We start from the raw sequence: 19361 nt of genomic DNA on the forward strand, positions 1-19361 counted from the left end.
GTTCTTTCTCCCTCTCCTCCTTCCCTCATTAGTGGTGTAGTGGATAAGGAGTTCCATGACCAACCCAAAGACAGCTGGTTTAAAACCGCCAGTCACTCCAAAGTAGAAAGATGAGCAATCTCTTCCAGTGTCATTTATAGCCTCTAAAAACCCACTGGAGGGGCAGCTATGAGTCCGTTCTGATTAGACGGCATATAACAACTCTCAACTATTACAAGTTAATAATGCAATAAACAGCTTTATACACCTGTCTTTTTATATATACACACAGAGGTCATGTAGAGGTGTTGTTTTGTCATGTACTGTCATATCAGGATCAGTTCTGTGCGTTTTCAGAGTCAGTAAATCTTATAGAAGTTGACTGCCCATCTTTCTCCTGTGTAGCAGCTGGTAGATTTGAACCATGTGCCTTTGTGTTGACTGTACAATTCCATAACACTATGCTACCGGACCTCGCTGTCATGTAGAGCAGTATCTTAAAAAGATAATTTCTCTGTTCAAAAGATCGTTGTTGTTGTTATGTGCCCTTGACTCACCTGTCGCGACCCTATATAAAACAGACCTAAACCTTGCCTTATCCTGTGCCAATCTCACTGTCTCTGACACACCTACCCCCATTACCCCAGTCACTGAATCAATCCACCTCATAGAGGGTCTTCCTCTCCTGTGCTGTCCCTCCACCCTCCCAAGTATGATGTCCTTCTACTAGGACTAGTCCCTACTTGCAACATGTCCAAAGTATGTCAGACGAAGTTTCAGAATCCTTGCCTCCAAGGAGCAGCCTGGTTTAATGCTCTCCAGGATGAACCTGCTCATTTTCTTAGTACTCCATGGTATATTCAATACTCTTCTCCAGCACCACAGCTCAAAGGTATCAATTCTCCTTCTGTCCTCCCTAGTCATTGTCCAACTCTGACTCATAGTAAATGATTGCAAAGGTCATGGCATATATCAGGCACACCTTAGTCTCCACAGTGACACCATTGCTCTTCAGTACTTTGGAGAGGTCTCTAACAGCAGACTTCCTCACCTCAATATGTCTTTTAATTTCCTGGCTGGTGGTGCCAAGAGTGTTGACCATGGAGCCAAGTAAGCTAAAGCTGTTAACAATTTCATCCTGATGCTGTCAATTGTCCCAGTGGTGAAAATCTTTGTCTTCTTGACATTGAGCCTCAATCCATATTGGAGGCTGAAGTCCTTGACCCTCTGCAGCAAGTGCTTCAGATCCTCCTTAGTTTCAGCAAGCAGGGTTGTGTCATCTGCATAACACAGATTATTGGTGAATCTTCCACCAATCCTGATGCCACACTTCTCCTCATAGAGCCTAGCCTCTCAGATAATCTGTTCTGCATACAGGTTGAAAAGGTATGGGGATAGGGCACATCCCTGGCATACACCCTAAGCAGGATATTATTTTTCCACATGAGTTTTTATCCAAAGGTTACTGCCTTTGTTATAACTGTGTATTAAGTAGGATATACTGCTCTCCCCCACTTTGCAAATGGACAAGTTTCTTAGCCTTGAGATGAAGAAACATTTTTTTAAATACTTCAGTTTAAAGGTTGCCTATAAAACTTTGAAGAAACTTATTTAGAAAATTATGCGTGGTGGGGAGTAGGTGGCTATGATTAGAGGGTGGATTTCTTGTTTCATTGTATTTAACTCAAGCTGACATTGAATTTGATGTGGATTCTTCAAAATCCACACTGACATCAGAAGGTGATACAAACAGGAAACTAGCCCAGAAAAGGCTCTGTGTATAACCCAAAGGTGAATAATGAAGACGATTCCAGTGGTTATACAGATGACTGTGTGGATATAGAGTAGATTCAAAGGACTTGACTGTGCCCTTCTGTCCTTTGTTTGTAGATCTATTTCGAGATTCTTAACTCTTGCAGAGAGTGGTTATTAGAAGATTCTTTGCTGGTACAGAGAGCTGGGGCTCAGTCGGTATTCCCAGGGCTTTGCCTTCCCTTTTGTTTTTAAAAGAACAACCTCTATTTTTAGAGATTTTCACACAAAAGCTTGTGGGTGTGGGAAGTACTCCCAGCTGCCCTCCTGTTTCTCAGAAGACCACATGGGAGCCTAGCAAGTTATTTAAGGTTTAGGAAATATGCCAGATTGGAGATTGAGATAATTTAATCTCTGTATGTTAATATCTCCCCCCTCCATCCCCTGAAACTTGGGCCCTGGAAACCTTACTTCACCCTTCTGAAAGCTGGTTCTGGATCTTGCAGAAGATGAGGGTACTTCCTGTCGCCTCCCACCTTCTGTTATCTTAGATCCCCAGCGAGGAGGGTCACAGTCTCCTATGCGAATCCTATCCCCTGTCCCCGCCTCCGTCTGGGGGCTGCGGGACCAAGATGTAGTTTCTCTGTTCAAAAGAGAAGCAGGTTATGCGAACTGTGGGCTTTTTCACTTATTTGCGCAGTGTTAGCAATTCCTTACAGAGAAATGCAGTGGGTAGGATCAGTGTGCCCCTGATCTAGCACCTGGGGAAGGCGGGTAGAGGCAATGCCGATCAAGTGTACTCCATGGCCTGGGGGACCCAACCTTCTTAAGATTCCTTTCCTCTCTTTCTGGGCTTGTCAGTGTCATCTAAGAGTGTAGACCCCTCTCCCTCTCAGCCCAAGGTGTGCAAACCAGTCCTTTGGGGAGTGGAAGTCTTTACCGCCCCTCCTTGCCCCTTGGCTTCGAGGGTCTGGGAGAGTAAGCGCCGCTGGCGTGCTGGGGTGCTCTGGCTGGCCGCCCGGGATCCAAGCCAGCGACCAGGCGGGAACCCGCGGAACAGCTGGAACGCGTGCGGCCACGTGGAGGCGGGGCGGGGCCGGCACTGCCATTCCCGCCCGGGTGCAGGTGAAGGCGGGCTGGGCTGGCTGGGTTTGAGAGGACCGGAGGCTGAGGTGAAAAGGGGTAGGTGGGGTGAAGAGCTGCTCTCTCTCTCTCTGTCTCTCTCTCCAAGGTCTTTACATTCTGGGGCTCAAGCAGAGCCTCACCCCCTCCTCCTCACCCGGCGCACTTGTGCATGGCCGTGTCTGCACACGGGCACTTGGACACACTCAAGCTTCGGTGTCTGGTCCAGAGGAAGGCCCTTTGTTGTCCCTGGGGTCACAGAGAACTTGATATGGAGCGTCCCCTACCCCGCAGAACTAAGGCCAGGAGGGAGAGCCGCTGGAATCCTGAGGCTCTTAGTAGTGCGGCGTGGATTCCCACCATTCCACATTGCCGCCGGGAGGGAGAGCCTTGGAATCCTGCAGTTGGCGCTTATGCAGGTGCGGTTTCCCCCAACACCACACCGCAGCGGCGGCCGGGAGGGAGAGCCGCTAGAACCCTGAGGCTCGTGCTAGGGTAGGTGCTCCGACCCTGCACGGTGGCCAGGAGGGAGCCGTCGGAATCCTGAGGCTGGTGCTAGTGCAAAAGCTGGCATGTCCTCAGGGCCCAGCTGGCTGAAGTGTCAGGGCATAGGGCACTGACCAGCGCGCACGTCTCAGAGGCTGGGAAGGGTGGGTGTATTCTCTGACGCCCTCTGTTCTCTCGGTACCTAACCTCGATACCTGAGGGCGAGGCTGGACCTGTGTGTGCGGGCAGCTGGCGCCAGCGCGCTTCGACCTGGCCCCAGGTCCCTCTCGCTCCCCCAGCACCCTTACAATTCTTGGCCACAGCCCAGTTCCCCCACAGTCTGTCAACAAATGTCCCCAGCCCACTTGAATTCTGCCTTCCTTTTCTATTACTAGCTGCTATTTTATTCATTGGCCACATTTTTATAGGACAAGCCCTGCCCTCTCGCCCTCTCATTTCTCCCTTTCCCTCCTTCTCTGTTTATGCTCCAACTTTGTGCTAGGCATTGGAGATACAGAGCAAGATACTGGGTCCCTGTCCTCCTGTGGAGAGAGGACCTTCCTAATGGAATGAGAGCTGAGCCATAATAATGATGCCTCAATATCCTTTTTCTCACTCAGTCTCTCCCTTCCCCTGCCCCTTTCTGTCCAAGACAAGGTTCTAGTACTCTGTCTCCCAGTATGTTCTGGGGCCAATCTTCATTCACTCACCACCTCCAACCAGTTATAGGTCCTGCAAGACAGGAGAATAAGACTCAGTTCTACCTTCAAGGAGTGAGCTGTAGTACCCTTAGTCTTGAATAAAGATGGGACAGGAGTGTCAAACTGTGTCTTCAAGGGCTGCGCAAACTGGGCACCTGAGCAGTCCACACACTGCCCACTGAAGGAGATCAGGCAAGTCAGAGGCTGTAGCTTTCAGGGGGCAAGAGCAGAGCTCAGCTAACTCTCAAGGATGCATGGGATCAAGCTGAGTGTGGAAGAGGCTAAAAGGCAGGTTCCCACGAGGCAGAAAAGACCCTTTCCTGACCTTGGGCATTTCTGGGATAGAAGAAGGATGGGACACCATGAGAGGGAGGGAGGAGATGACCCAGGATGGTATTTACCTTTCAGGCGAGCCTCCTTGCCCAGATCACCAGGACCCCCATTCCGGGAGAATGGCACAGACGTCTCAGGTGCAGGAACTCTTCCATGAAGAAGCCCAGCAGGTAGGGAGGGGTGGGATGGGGCCTGTTTGCTGATGGGACAGAGAGCTGACTGGAGACCTTTCACTGCACTGTTTAAGAAGGAATTACTTCAGAAGTTGCTTTTGGATTTCATTTCAATTATAGAAATTTTATAGATAACAACCATCTGTGTGCAAGAAATTTTCTTTCACATTGTTGGACTTGGATTTTAACTCTAGACACCTCTTGACTCTCATAGGAAGCCAGGGTAATGCAAACTTTGAATATTGAATCAAATAAATATGTTGTTGTTGTTGTTATGTGCCGCCGAGTCGCTTGCGACTCATAGTGACCCTATGTACAACAGCCCTAAACTCCGCTCTGTCCTGTGCCAATCGCACTGTCTCTGACACTCCCATCCCAATTATCCCAGTCACTGAATCAATCCACCTCATAGAGGGCCTTCCTCTCCTGCGCTGTCCCTCCACCCTCCCAAGCATGATGTCCCTCTCTAAGGACCGTTCTCTCCTCACAACATGTCCAAAATATGTTAGACGGAGCCTCAGAATCCTTGCCTCCAAGGAGCCACCCGGTTTAAACCCTTTCCAGGACAAATCTGTTTGTTTTCCTAGCAGTCCATGGTATTCTCAATACTCTTCTCCAGCACCACAGCTCAAAGGCATCAATTCTCCTTCTATCCTCCTTGATCATTGTCCAACTCTCTGATGCATAGCAAGTGATTGATATGTACATGTATAATATATATGTATATTATGTATATCAAATAAATATACAAAGTTAAATTTAATTCTGAAAAACTCATACGTACTGAAGCTAGCTAGCTAGGTTCTGCTGGATTTCCTTGATGTCCACAGGTAGTTGTTTGTTTTTTCCTTTGTTAGCGTCCTGTGGGTCATTATTGTCGTTTAATGTGCCAACTCATAGCTAACACTTCAAGTTTTCAGAGGCTGCAAATTGCGTGGGAGGAGAGTGCTCATCTTTCTGCTAAGGAGCAGCTGGTGGGTTTGAGTTGGCAGAGACCTTCTTACCACTAAGTCATCAGAGCTCCTCTGGGATGTTATGTACTGTTGAGTCAGAACTGACTCAGAGCTGACCCTTCAGTGAGTTTCCAGAGGCAGTAAATTGCATGGGAGGAGATTGTCCATCTTTCTCCTGTGGGGCAGCTTGGGGATCTGAACCACATGCTTTTGGGTTGGCAGCACCATTCCTTACCACTAGGCCACCAGAGCTCCTTGATGTGGGCTGTGAATTACAGTAAATATCCAACATGTAGGTATGGAATTGAAGTGACTCCTCAGGAAGAGGGAACTGACTCCTGAAGAAATAAAAAAACTTACTCAGAGAAGACAGTCCAACCCAGAGTGTACCATGGATTATTCACCCTGAAGTTTTTCCTGTCCCTTGAACTTCTTTTATGCTTTGTAAAGAGGCACAGTACTATCACAGTGCGAATGAGTCCCCCAAGAGGAGAAAGAACCACTTTCAGGGAGCTGATAAAATGTAATGGCTGTTCCCTCCCTCTTCCTCAATGTCCAATCAAATGTCAAAATCTGTGCTGTTTACCCTGTGTTTGAATATTTGAAACCTACCATTCCTTCTTTCCTCCCCCTGGTGTGTCATCTTCCTAACTTACTTTATCACACTATACTTAATAGCTTCTCACTGTTGCAGAATTCAGTTCAGACTCTTAATCTTGGCTCCTAAGATCTTCTGTAATCTCACTCGTTTCTTACTTTCTTGCTCTGTCCTTTTCTCTGTATTCTTCATGCACTTACCTCTATCACTGCATTTACTGTGTAGTGTTGATATTGGCTGTTAGCTCCCTTCAGGCTATAAACTCCTTAAGTTCAAAGGTATGTCTTGCTCATTTTTATATCTTCTATATCTGTCATCCCTGAAAGTACACTCTAAGTCAATAGGCAACATCCTGATAGATGGAGAAAATATTTAACTTGTCAACAATTTCATCATACTTGGATCCAACATCTTTGGCACCACAAGCCAAGAAATCAGAAATGCATTACATTGGGAAAGTCTGCAAAGGATATCTGCAAAGTGCTGGGCAGCAACAATATCTTTTTAAAGACTAAGGTGCACCTGATCCAAGCCCTGGTCTTTTAAACTACTTGCTGTGCATCTGAAAGTTGGGCAATGACTAAGGATGTCAGAAGAATCGAGGCCTTGAGTTGTGATGTTGAAGTAGAGTACTGACTGTCCCCTGGGCTATCAAACAGACAAACAAGTGTGTCTTGGAGAAAGGGCAGAGTGCTCCTTGGAGGCAAGGATACTGAAGCTTCCTCTCACATTCTTTGGAGATGCTGTTAGGAACGGCCAGTCCTTGGACAAAGACGTCATATCATGCTTGGAAAGGTGGCGGATCAGCATAAGAGAGGAAGATGTTCAACAGGATGTTCAACAGTGACTGCTACAGTGGGCTCAAGTATATCAGAGATGATGAGGGGGCACAGGACAGGGCAGGGTTCATATCCATTATTTATAGATTGATATGAGTCATAGTCAACTAGATGGTACATAACAACAACAACAACAACAATATTTGGCATTGTGCCTGACATACAGATGATGCTTAATCAATGTGAGTTCTCCTATATTGAACAGGCTTGATTAGGGCTTGTTGTTGTTGTGTACTGTCGGATTGGAACCAGCTCGTGGCTGACCTTCCGGTGGGTTTTCAAAGGCAGTTAATCACACGGGAGGAGATTGTCCAGGCTTCTCCCGCAGTTAGGGATTAGAGAGTTGTAATTAATTCGCTTTAGGTCTTGATGTATTGGTAGGAAGGAAACGTATGGTAAAATTGGGACCCACGTCTGAGGCTGAGAGGGACGATATACCAATCTGAGGGCGCGTCTATGCTGGGAGGCCTGGGGTGGTGCAAATTGCCGCGCTACCTAAGCATGTGTTGTCAGAAAGGCCTGGGAACTCACTACTGAAAGACCACCCACTGGACACATTATGGAACACAGCTCTGTCCTACCACACTTGGCGTTGTCATAATTCAGACTTAATGACGTCAGGCTTTCGTTTGAATGTGTGGAGCACTAAATATACATTACCTTGTTTATTCTTCACAGCAGCTTTTTTGAGGTAGATGTTTTTATGTTTTTGTTTTTAAAATTTATTTTATCATTCATTCAAGAAATAGTGAATACATACCAGATGTCTTTGATGCTAAAGTGCATCACTTTACCCTTTCAGTTACTTGCCTTCTGCTCTGAGGGAGCTCTGGTGGTTTAGTGGTGAGGAGGTGTGAAGCCTTCCCAAAGGCACATGGTTCAAATCCACTTGCTGCTCCACTGGAGAAAGAGGGGCACTCTCCTCCCATGCAATTTACTACCTCTGAAAACTCACTAGAGGTTTAGCTGTGGGTCAGAGTCGACGATACTTAACAATAATGATGACAACAACAACAGCTAGTGGTCTGAGCAAAGCCACCCAAATCAAGAACTTGTGTGGGATAGATTAGGGTGGCTAATGTGTTTCATTAGAGAACTCTGGTGGCTTAGTGGTAAGGAATTACACTGCCAACTCGGAGCCAGGTGGTTCAAATCCACTAATTGCTCTTTGGAGTTAGGTGGAGAAATAGATGATTGCGTTCTTGACATGGCTTTAAACAAGACCAGATGGGTAGCTGTGTATGAGTGTGTGAGGTAGTGAAGGGGAGGGAGGAAGGAAAGGAAAGAGAGAGAGAGAGAGAAAGGAAAGATTGGCCAGTAATAAATGAGCCAGTTGAGAAGGGGCTTTAAGCCCATAGTGTATGTATGTTGACTGTGTCCAGTATTTTATGACCTTGGGCAAGTTATTTAACCTTGACAAGCCTCACTTATAGGGTTTTTCTTTTATCACCTATAAAATGGGTATAAAAATGAAACCTGCATTAGGGGTTTAGGAAGACCAAAAGAGGTAAGTTATCACATACTTAATATTATACTTCATCAATAGTTAACATTCAACAATAAAAACCATAAGATAGAGGATATGTATTTAGCCCCCGGGGCCATGATGCCAATGTTCTGAAGGCCTAGCTGTGTTTCATGCCTGGGTCAACAGAAGTCGGGACATCTGGGCAGAAGTCTCCTGTACAGAAGACATAACTGACCAAAACAAGAACCCAGGACGCTTTACAAGACAAATGACCTGATGCATTCAGCAAATCAATGGCATGGAAGAAAGTAGGGGGTGTGTGTGTGTGTGGTGGTGGTGGTGGGGAAGGGGTTGTGCTGACAGGGGATCTGTTTTAGATTAAAAGAGATAAGACATAACTACATATAGTGATTGGATCCTATTATTTTCTGATTCAAGAAACTATAAAAAGATTAAACAGTTTTTAAGCAATTGGGAAATAAACAGATTACATATGATATTCAGTAATTATTGTTATTTTGTTAGGCATGATAATGGTATTAGAGTGCTGTAAGAGAATGTCCTTTATTTGTAACTATATTCTCGGTCGGATGAGTTAATACGGTGGCTCCAACTACAGGCTTAAGCACAGAGGCGACTGTGAGCCTGGCATAGATCAGGCCACTTCAGTGCGTTGTATAAATAATGGCTATAAGTGGAAACTGACTGGGCAGCACCTAACAAGAACTAATATATTTTAAAGTGTTTGAAGGTAAAACAAGAGCAAGACATTGTGTCTAGAGTTTCTCTGAAATATTCCAGGGGAGGTGGGGGTGGAGGTTTTGTAGGTGGGATAGATAAAAAACCTTGGCAACATGTTTATAGTTGTTGAAGCCTTGTGATTCATGTATATGAAGGTTCATCATATGGTGATGTCTATGTTTGGGGACTCTCATAATAGTAATGTTGGGGTGTTGTGTTGGTTTTGTTTTGTTTTTTTAAGCAAATAAGGCTATATAAAAATGGTGCAATGGTGCCAGACCTTATTTAACTTCACAAGAGGGAGGAGATGATATCAAGATCTACATCAGCTGAAGTTGATTCCTTCGAGATGCAACAACTGCAGTTCCGCCCACAGTACTATGTATATACTTCTTCACTGGGTTGTAGAATTCCTGGCAATAACCATACAGAACTCACAGACAATACTTAGAACTATGAGACTGATTGGGGAATTAACAGATTACAATTCAGGATCAGGAATGACTCAGGATACTGTTTGTCAGTCAGGACCACTTCCAGCTGTGCCCACAGGCAGCCTCTTTCTCAGCATCTCGGTCCTCTGGCCTCCGTCCTGCTCAGGCAGGTGTTACAAACCTCTTTAGCTCTTCTAGTACGTGCATGGAGGCATCCCACTTCACCAGTAAGACCTTAACGGAAGGCAGTCAGCTTGTTCCCTTCATGAGTCAACAGACCCACTGTATGTTGCCCATGAGCCAGAAAGCTCGCTGTACCGCCTTGCACTGACATCCTGGTTGTGCTTCTACCATTTCTCGGTCACTACTCTTCACCCTTTTCCACTGTCTCTAGTGTTAGTGCTTTCTCTGGCTCCTGAGTAGAGGCAATTCTCAGCACAGGGACCCTGGGTTCAAAGCATATGCTTCACTCCTGGATCTTCTGATCATTCTGAGGTTCCCTCACTGCTTCTGGAATTGGCTCTCTTTAAGCTTAGCAAGATGACAGAACTGACCAATTCCCTCCTAAAGATTCTTTACACTTTATTTGTATGATCCCACTGCCACAAGGGGTTTGAGCACCTCATTTGCATTATTAGCAAGCTATCCAAGTTCTTTGATGGAACACAAGTACCTTATTAGCATAGGCCCTACCACTGTTGTGGGGAAGCCACAAAGAATATGGCTACTAGGATCCTATTAATTAATTAACTGTAACTAACACACACACACACACACACACACACAAAGAGAGAGAGGGAGAGAGAGAGAGAGAGAGAATTAAAACAAAACAAAAAAAGAGATAAAGAGAATTCTGTCAAAGTTCAGACAGATAACATAATTTTGAAATTACTTGCTGTTTGGGATTGCTGGTACTTGTGGCCAAATGAAGGTGTGCCCCTTCTCTGTGACAAACACCATGCTGGTTAAACAAGAGCATTCGAGAGGCTCTCTCTATTTAGCCATCTTCTGGCACTACTTATATCACTACTCCTCACTATTCAAGCTCTGATGGCCTAATGGTAAAAAGCTGCACTGCAATCCCCAAAGGCACGTGGTTCAAATCCACCACCTGCACCATGGGAGAAGAAGGGGCAGTCTCCTCCTGTGTGATTCACTGCCTCTGAAAAACTGCTGTTGGTCACAACACAGTGCAAAGACATCAATTATTCTTCTGCCCTCTTTATTCATTATCCAGCTCTCAGATTCATAGCAAGCAATTGAGAAGACCATGGCCTGGATCAGGTACACCTTAGTCTCTAGACTGACATCATTACTCCTTAGCATTCTGGAGAGATCTTTGACAGCATATTTTCCCAGTGCAACTTATCTTTTGATTTCCTGACTGCTGGTGCTGAGTGTTGACTGTAGATCCAAGCAAGATAGATCCAAGCAAGATGAAATCCCTCAATCCTTTCTTCATCTATCACAATACTGCCTATTGGCCCAGTGGTGAGGATCTTTGTTTTTTTTCATATTGAGATACAATCCATACTGAAGGTTGCAATCTCTGACTTTATGTAGCAAATGCTTTAAGTCTTTCTCAGTTTCAACGAGCAAAGTTGTATCATCTGCATAATGCAGGTGGTTGATGAGCTTTCCTCCAATCTTAATGCCACATTCTTCTTCATCAAGTCCAACCTCCTGAAATATAGTTCTGCTTGTAAATTAAAAAAGTATGAAGGATACATCCTTGACTCACTCCTTTCTTGATTTTGAACTATGCAGTTTTCCTTTGCTCTGTTTGGACAACAGCTTCTTGGTCTAGGTATAGGTTTCACATGAGCATAATCAAGTGTTCTAGGATTCCCGTTCTTCTCAACATTAGCCAAAATTTCTTGTGGTTTACACAAATGCCTTTGCATAACTGATAAAACATAACAAGACATTCTTATGAACTCTGTCTTTTCAGCCATGATCCATAGATGATACAACACAATAATTTCTTTTTAAATAAACCCTTACCTTGGGAACAAAGTCTTATCAGGGTCCTGAAAGCAGCTTTGGAGGACAGAAAGAATGCCTGGATCCCAGATCTACAACTAACCAGCTGGCAGGTGAGGGAAGAGAAAGAAAAAGAATTGGGGGATGAAATGGAACCGCCTTCAGAATTTAGTGCTCCTGGGAACTTATTCATTTGGTGTTCATTTATTCAACTCATTCCATATCCTTCAGAAAAATCAGTGTTGTTCAAGAGCTGTGACAATTTTAAAATGTTTTATGTTCACAGAGTAAGTGCTCAATTAATGGTTTAGGAGGTTAGGTATTCAACAATGGCTCTTCTAGACCAGAAAGCCTGTGGTTCTTTGATGAGTTGGGGAGCATAGGATTAAATTGTGAAAGTCTGAGATGTCTTGTCAAGGGGTGAAAGAGATCAAGACAGGTAGGAATCCCTAGGGGGTACAGACAGTTAAACATTCAACTGTTAATCAAAAGGTTAGTGGTTCAAATTCACTCAGAGACACCTGAGTGTCTGGTGACCTAACAAAAAAAAAACAAAACAAAACCCAACCAAAACAGCCACTGTAATTCTGTGGAATGCAGTTTTCTGACACTCACTGGATTGTCACAAGTTGGAATTGTAACCTTAGTTTTATTTCTTTTTTAAATGGTAGGATGTTAGTGTTGTCTAGGGTAGGCAGTGCCTTTGAGTAGCGCCTGTTAATGGAGATGTGATTGACATGGAGGAGGCTGGAAGTTGAGCAAGTCATCCTCTGAGGAGGAGGAGCTTGTATTTTCCAGGTCTAGGTGTGAACTCTGGTGGCCAAAAGGCAAGAAGTTGCACTGCAATCTCAAAGGCACACAGTTCGAGGCCACTAGCTGCTCCATGGGAGGATGGGCAATCTCCTTCCTTGTTATTAACTGCCTCAGAAAACCTGCTGAAGGGTCAGCTATGGGTCAATTCCAACTTGATGGTTGTTGTTCTTGTTGTTAGGTGCCATTGAGTAGTAAAGTATGACTCATAGTGACCCTATGAACAAAAGATCTGAACTCTGTTCTATCCTGCACCATCCTCACACTTCCAAACACACAGAGCCCATTGCAGCTGACATTGTGTCAATCCACCTGGTTAAGGGTCATCCTCTCCTCTGACCCTTCACTCTTCACAACATAATGTCCTTCTCCAAGAAATGGCACCTCCTAGCAACATGCCCAAAGTATGTGAGGTGAAGTCTCATCATTCTTGCCTCCAAAGAGCAATCAGGCTGCACCATTTCCAGGACATATCTGTTTGTTCTCTTGGCCGTCCATGGATGTTCAGTGCTCTTCTACAACACCACAGCTCAAAGGCGACAATTCTTTTTCTGTCATCCTTATTCACTATCCAACTCTCAGAAAGACCATGGCCTTAATCAGATGCATCTTAGTCCTCAAACAAACATCATTACTCAATAATTTGGAGAGGTCCCTAACTGCAGATTTTCCCAGTGCAATGCATCTCCTTATTTTCTGACTGCTTGTACCAAGGGTCTTAATTGTGGATCCATGCCAGATGAAGCTGCTGACAGTTTCAATCTCCTCAACATCCAACATGATGCTGCCTATCTGTCTAGTGGTAAGAATCTTTGTTTTCTTTTATTGAGATACACTCCATACTGAAGGCTGCATTCCTTGATCTTCTGCAACAAGTGCTTCAGGTCCTCACTTTCACCAAGCAAGGTTGTGTCATCTGCAGGTTACTGATGAGTCTCTAATCCTGATGCCACATTCCTCTTCAGCTTCTAGGACAAGTTGCTCAGCATACAGATTGAATAGGTATGGAAAGAGAATACAATACTGACACATTCCTTCTCAATTTTAAACCACGCAGTGTTCCCTTGCTCTGTTCTGACGACGGCCTCCTGGTCCAAACATAGATTTCGCTTTAGCACGATCAAGTGTCTGGGATTCCCATTCCTCTCAATGTCAGCCACAGTTTGTTATGATCCACACAGTTAAATGCCTTTGCATAATCAATAAAGCATAAATAGGCAGTCTTCTGGTATTCTTTATTTTCAGCTAGTATCCATCTGATATCAGAAATGAGATCCCTAGTGCCACAGCCTTTTCTAAATCCTGCTTGAACTTCTGCCATTTCCCTGTCTATGCCATTTTTAAATGATTTTCAGCAGTATTTTGCTTGCATATGATATTAGTGATATTATTTGACAGTTTCCATATTCAATTTGATCACCTTTCTTGGGAATGGTAATAAATATGGACATTTTCCAATCTGTTGGCCAGATACCTGTCCTCCAAATTTCCTGGCATAGACTGGTGAGCAATATTCAAGGCTGCATCTGTTAATTGAAACAAGTCAAAGGTATACAATTGATTCCTGGGGCCTTATTTTTTTGCCAATGCCTCCAATGCAGCTCTCCTTCCTCCTTCATTACCATTGGCTCTTGTTCATATGGTACTTTCTGAAATTTTTCAGCATCAATTCTTTCTGGTACAGTGACTGTATTCTCTACACATTCCTTTAATATTTCTGGCTCGTTCAATACATTGCCCATAGCATCTTTAAAATGTTGTGACACGATACACAACAACAACAGGTGTAAGCTGAGTCTGGAATTTTATGTGTTGTGGGTTTAAGGTGTACTGAACTTCTGACAGAGCCGAGTCTCATTGCAGGAGCCTCTGTCCTTAGACACTTTGCTAATATGTGCCATGGTTTTATGGTAAACTTGAAGGTGGCAGCCTGGTTTCTAATTTCGGACTAATTTCATGGCTGGGCCATGCCCTTGAGCAAGTCATTCAGGGGTTCCAAGTTCTTATTCTCTCCAACTGTGAGACGAGGTGAGCATACCTGATCTTTGGGGTTTTTATGAGCGTAAACTAAGACTCCATCTGTGGATGGGTCTGGCCCCAGGCCTGTCACATGGTGAGTATTAAATAGACTGCATGCTCCATGACTGATAAAACTGCTTCAGGCTGAAGCCCAGTGGATGAGGCTTTGCGAAATATTGGGCAGCACAGGGAGAGAGGAGCTGGTGCCAGAGGAAGGGGAACATCCAACAGAAGAGCTTCCATTCAGTGCTTGTCTCTGCCAGTTAGTGATCAAGAGAGGACGTAGCAAACATGGTGCTTTAGGAGGATTGGCTGGCAGGAGCAAGCAGGTAGCGTGAAGACGGGAAAAGCCAGCAAGAAGACCTGCTGAGTGCGGACTGCAGTCCAGCAGAATCAAATGGTCTTAGCTTGGAGGAGAGGGAGTGAATTCAGCTTGGCTTAACAGGTATTTATTGGGCATATGTTCTTGCCAGGATCTCCTGCTACTGCTGCTGCTGGAACTACTTAAATAAATAAGAATAGAGCAGGAATTTCTCAATTTGTGTGGAATAAAGACTCTCTCCAGGAAATCTGAGGCTTTTGTCTTCCTTCTCAAAGGGTTGGATGCTCTGAAGAGAAACTTAAAGGGAAACTACATCACATAAAAGAAACTTAAAGGGAAACTACATCATCCAAGCACAGTTCTGATTTTTAAATTTCCCCTTTCCCCATTGCTGACAGTGAATAGGACAAAAAGGAAAAGTGTATACTGAGTTCATGGTAAATGCATTCATACTTGTGATTAAGAAAGAAGTAAAAATTGCTCGTTTTAAATTGTCACATTTGGAGAATGAATCTGTAGAGATCAGTCTGTTAAGAAAATTGTAGAAATAAAAACAAAAAATAAAAAGTAGCAAGATGAAAAACGATTTTTCCCCCTTCTCTATCAGCTTTCCTCTGGAAATCTGAACATCTTGGGAGAGGGGATGGCGGTGGGGTGGATGGATCCATGAAGCCGCTTCTGTAAGTGATCTGTGGGCTGAGTGTAACTTGTTTGAGCGGAATATTCCAAGAAGGAAAAAAAAAGCTCAGTGTAGACCCAAAGAAGCATGCCAGTCAGAACCCTGTCACCTGGCCAAGGGTGGGAGAGCTGGTCCAGGTGTGGGGCCTGCTATGTTCTAGGGTGTGAACCATGTCTGGCCTGGCTCCTTGTCTCCCTGTTCAGGACCCAGCGTGACCTGCCTTCTTGTTTCTAATCACCTCCTTTACTCGTCCTTTCTTCTCTTCAATTCATGACTTGCCTAGGTTTCCATGTCAGGATGAAAGGATACAAAAGATCATGGTCAACTTGTGGGACAGTTGTGTTCAGATGCATGTGGCAAGAAAGAGAGAGAATCAAACATCTGAGGAGACGATGTGAGGGAGTCTTTGGGGGGGTCCTCTCTCCTGGTCCCCTTGCTTAGCATGCCTGGAAACAAACCCATAGATCCCGAGGATGTGACCAAAGACACATGCAGAGATTAACAAAGCCAGACTGCAGCCAGGGCAACATACTCCATAATACAGCTTCAGGTATTATCTAGTGTTTAGTTTACAGTACAATTTTGAGCTTTTGGTGCTGGGTTACACTGTGGGAGGGAGGGGTGTTAGGGAGTTTTGCCCTTGTTTTCTGTGTTCCTGGCCAGTGATTTACAGTTAAAAACAGACTTGTGTCTTCATAATGCATTTTCTAAAATGGTTTTAGCATCTATCAAGAGCCAACACGCCAAGCAAACTTTGACAGTCCCACACTAGGCAAAAGCATTGTTTGGTTAATATGGAACGAAATGCGTGAAGCACAGGAGGAAGAGAAGGAGCCATGGGGCAGATGGCCACCTCAAGCACCCTCCTTTTACAAACAAGGAAGTGGGCGTCAGATGGTTAGTGGAAGAGCAAGGTTCAGATCTGGTGTTCCTGGAGTCCTGATGACCTGGATCTCCTGCTTTCTCTTTCCCTAAAAGAGACAGACCAAGGATTTGGAAAGCAAGAAGCTTACGCAGGTTTCTTTGGGTCTGAGTGGTATGAGATGGCTTTCTTAAAGAAAAAAAAAAGATAAATTACAAATACAGAGTTAGATATAAGTGTTGGAAGGGACCCAATATGTGTGAAGGCCTTGAAACTTAAATGTTTGCTTCACTGCCAAACCTCCTCAGGTTCCTGCACTGAACCAACTGTAGTCAGTGGCAGAAGAGTCCTAGAGCCTACGGAACCGATGAAAGTGAACAACAGAACTTGATGTCGGAACGGAGATGTGCAGGGCAGTTCATGCAAGCTCTCACATTCCTTCCTCTCTCCCCTCTGTCCATTTTCTAGTTTGTTACTCTGCCTAGAAAGGTAGCTCTGAAAATGATAACTGGGTCAAGAGTGGCACTTAACAGTAAGGAGTATAGGAGTTTTGGAGGAAAGTCTCCTAGAAACTGGAATGAAATGTGATTCTGCCCCCAAAATAGGTGACATTCTGTCTAAATGCAAATGTTTAACTCTCTTAGGTTAGATTTTCTAGAGAAACAAGGTCAATGAATATATATATATTTGCACATATATATGTAAAATATATGTAAATGTGTATTTATGTATTTCTTTTTCTTATATATATGTTGTTATAGATATTTAAAAACAATGGTAATATATGGTTCTTCAGTGGTTCAAGTTGAGCACAATGGCTCAACTTCTCACTGAAGGGCTGGCAGTTTGAATATACCCAGCAGCTCTTCAGGAGAAAGATCTAAAGATATGTCCCCATAAAGATTGCAGCCAAGAAAATCCTATGAGGCAATTATATCTTGCAACACAGGGTCATACTGTAAGTCAGAATTTACTTAATGTCACTCAGAATCACTGTTGAAACTCTTCAAGAACTATGTCTTGGTTCAAAAAGATTATAAAAGAAATGGAAAATTTAGCTAACCTTTAGACACTCATACAGGAGGCCAAATTGTTCAATCCCACCAGACCACTCCCAGCACCACTTAGTGGCATTTTACTCAAATTCTAAGACTCACACTTTAGTCATTACAGCTGTATCTTGGAATTGCTTTGCAAGTCAAAATCTATTAAGTGGTGGCAAAGACTGCAATTTCTCCTTACCTATCCATGGGTGAGATGGATACTCTTAAGGCAGTAAGAAGTTGTGAAGTTGCCCAGTCACAGTAATGGCTAAGGCTGTGTGTCTGCCTAGCTGCCTGTGGTTCTGTGCTTTGGCTTTCTGACGGATTTTATATGACTAGTCAGTAGTCTGAGGGGACATGTCAACGGAGGTGCTCTGCATCAAGTATATAAGGAAGGCTGGCAGACCTGACTGGCTTTTTGCTGTATTTCAATCCTGCATTTGGCTTGAGACTTCTTTGGTTGAATGTGAGCTAGCAGTTTGGCTTGTCTTGCCTGCTGACCCTGGATTATCCAGCCTCTGAAGCTATAAACCACAGACTTGGAATTTGCTAATCTGTAAACATGAGTTATTTCCTTCAGAGAAATCTCTCTCTCTGTCTCTCTCTCACTATCTCTCTGTCTCTTTCTCCCCTCTCCTGCCACCTTCTCACTCTCCCCTCCTCCTCCTTCTCCCCTCCCGCCTCTTTGTGTGTATGTATATGTATGTATATATATCTCTTTATCTTTATTTATTGTGTTGTTATGTGCAACCCTGTGTACAATAGCCTTGAAAGCTGCTCTATCCTGTGCCAGCTTTACTGTCCCTGACATACCTACCTTCATTACTCCAGTCATTGAATCTATCCATTTCATAAATGTTCTTCTTCTCTTTCTCTGTCCCTCCACCCTTCCAAGCATGACGTCCTCTCCAAGGACTGGTCCCTCCTTGCAACTTACCCAGAGTATGTCAGACAAAGCCTCAGAATCCTTGACTCCAAGGAGCATGCTGGTTTCACCCTAAGATGAACCTGTTTGTTCTTCTGGCAGTCCATGATATAGTCAACACTCTTCTCCCAGCACCACAGCTCAAAGGCATCAATTCTTCCTCTGTCATCCCTAGTCATTGTCCAGCTCTCTGTCACATAGCAAGCAATTGCAAAGATCATAGCCTAGATCAGGCATACCTTAGTCTCCAGACTGATATAATTGCTCTTCAGTATGCTGGAGAAGTCCCTGACAGCCAATAATTGTTAGGTACCATCACTGGCCCTCCAGCAGGTTTTCTGAGGCAGTAAATTGTGTGAGAAGAGATAGCCCATCTTTCTCCCACCCAGCAGCTGGTTGATTTGAACCATATACCTTTATAACACTTGCAGCACAACTCCTTACCACTAAGCCACCAGATGTGTGTGTGTGTGTGTGTGTGTGTGTGTGTGTGTGTGTACTGATATTATTATTGTGTACCACTAAGTTTGATACAGGCCGTGGTCTTTGCAAGTACTTGCTATGCATCAAAAAGCTGGACAGTGACTAGGGATGGTAGAAGAAGAGTTGATTCCTTTGAGCTTTGGTACTGGAGAAGAATATTGCATATACTGTGGACTGCTAGGAGAACAAACAAGTCGATCCTGGAGAAGGTGGACCCAGGCTGCTCCTTGGAGGCAAGGATTCTGAAGCTTTGTCTGACATATTTTGGACATGTTGCAAGGTGGGACCAGTCCTTGGAGAGGGACATGATGCTTGGGAGGGTGGAGGGACAGTGCAGGAGGGGAAGAACCTCGACGAGATGGATTGATTCAGTGACTGCGGTAGTGGGGGTAGGTGTGTTGGAGACAGTAAGATTAGCATGGGATAGAGCAGGGTTACAACAATAACCACTAAGTTGGAAATGACCCCCATAGCTGACCCTACAGCAGGTTTTCAGAAGCAGTAAATTGCTTGGGAGGAGATTGCCCATCTTTCCTCCACAGAGCAGCCGTGATAGATAGATAGAGATAGAGATAGAGGTAGAGATAGAGATAGAGACAGAGAGAGATAGAGAGAGAAAGAGATAGAGATAGAGATAGATATATATAGATAGAATT

At 44.3% G+C, this 19361-nt stretch overlaps 1 protein-coding gene across 1 annotated transcript in view; it reads left to right on the plus strand.

The window, feature by feature from the left end:
• The first annotated feature begins 3025 nt into the window (after nt 1-3025).
• Nucleotides 3026-19361, plus strand: part of SLC12A8 (solute carrier family 12, member 8) — a 238333-nt gene continuing 221997 nt past the window's right edge. The window contains exon 1 of the mRNA XM_006884300.1: nt 3026-3348. Within this exon, the coding sequence (XP_006884362.1) occupies nt 3026-3348 (323 nt within the window). The remainder of the gene's footprint in view (nt 3349-19361) is intronic.

Source organism: Elephantulus edwardii, unplaced genomic scaffold, assembly GCF_000299155.1.
Source record: "Elephantulus edwardii isolate Elephantulus edwardi_28Jun2011 unplaced genomic scaffold, EleEdw1.0 scaffold00032, whole genome shotgun sequence".
Classification (NCBI taxonomy): Eukaryota; Metazoa; Chordata; class Mammalia; order Macroscelidea; family Macroscelididae; genus Elephantulus; species Elephantulus edwardii.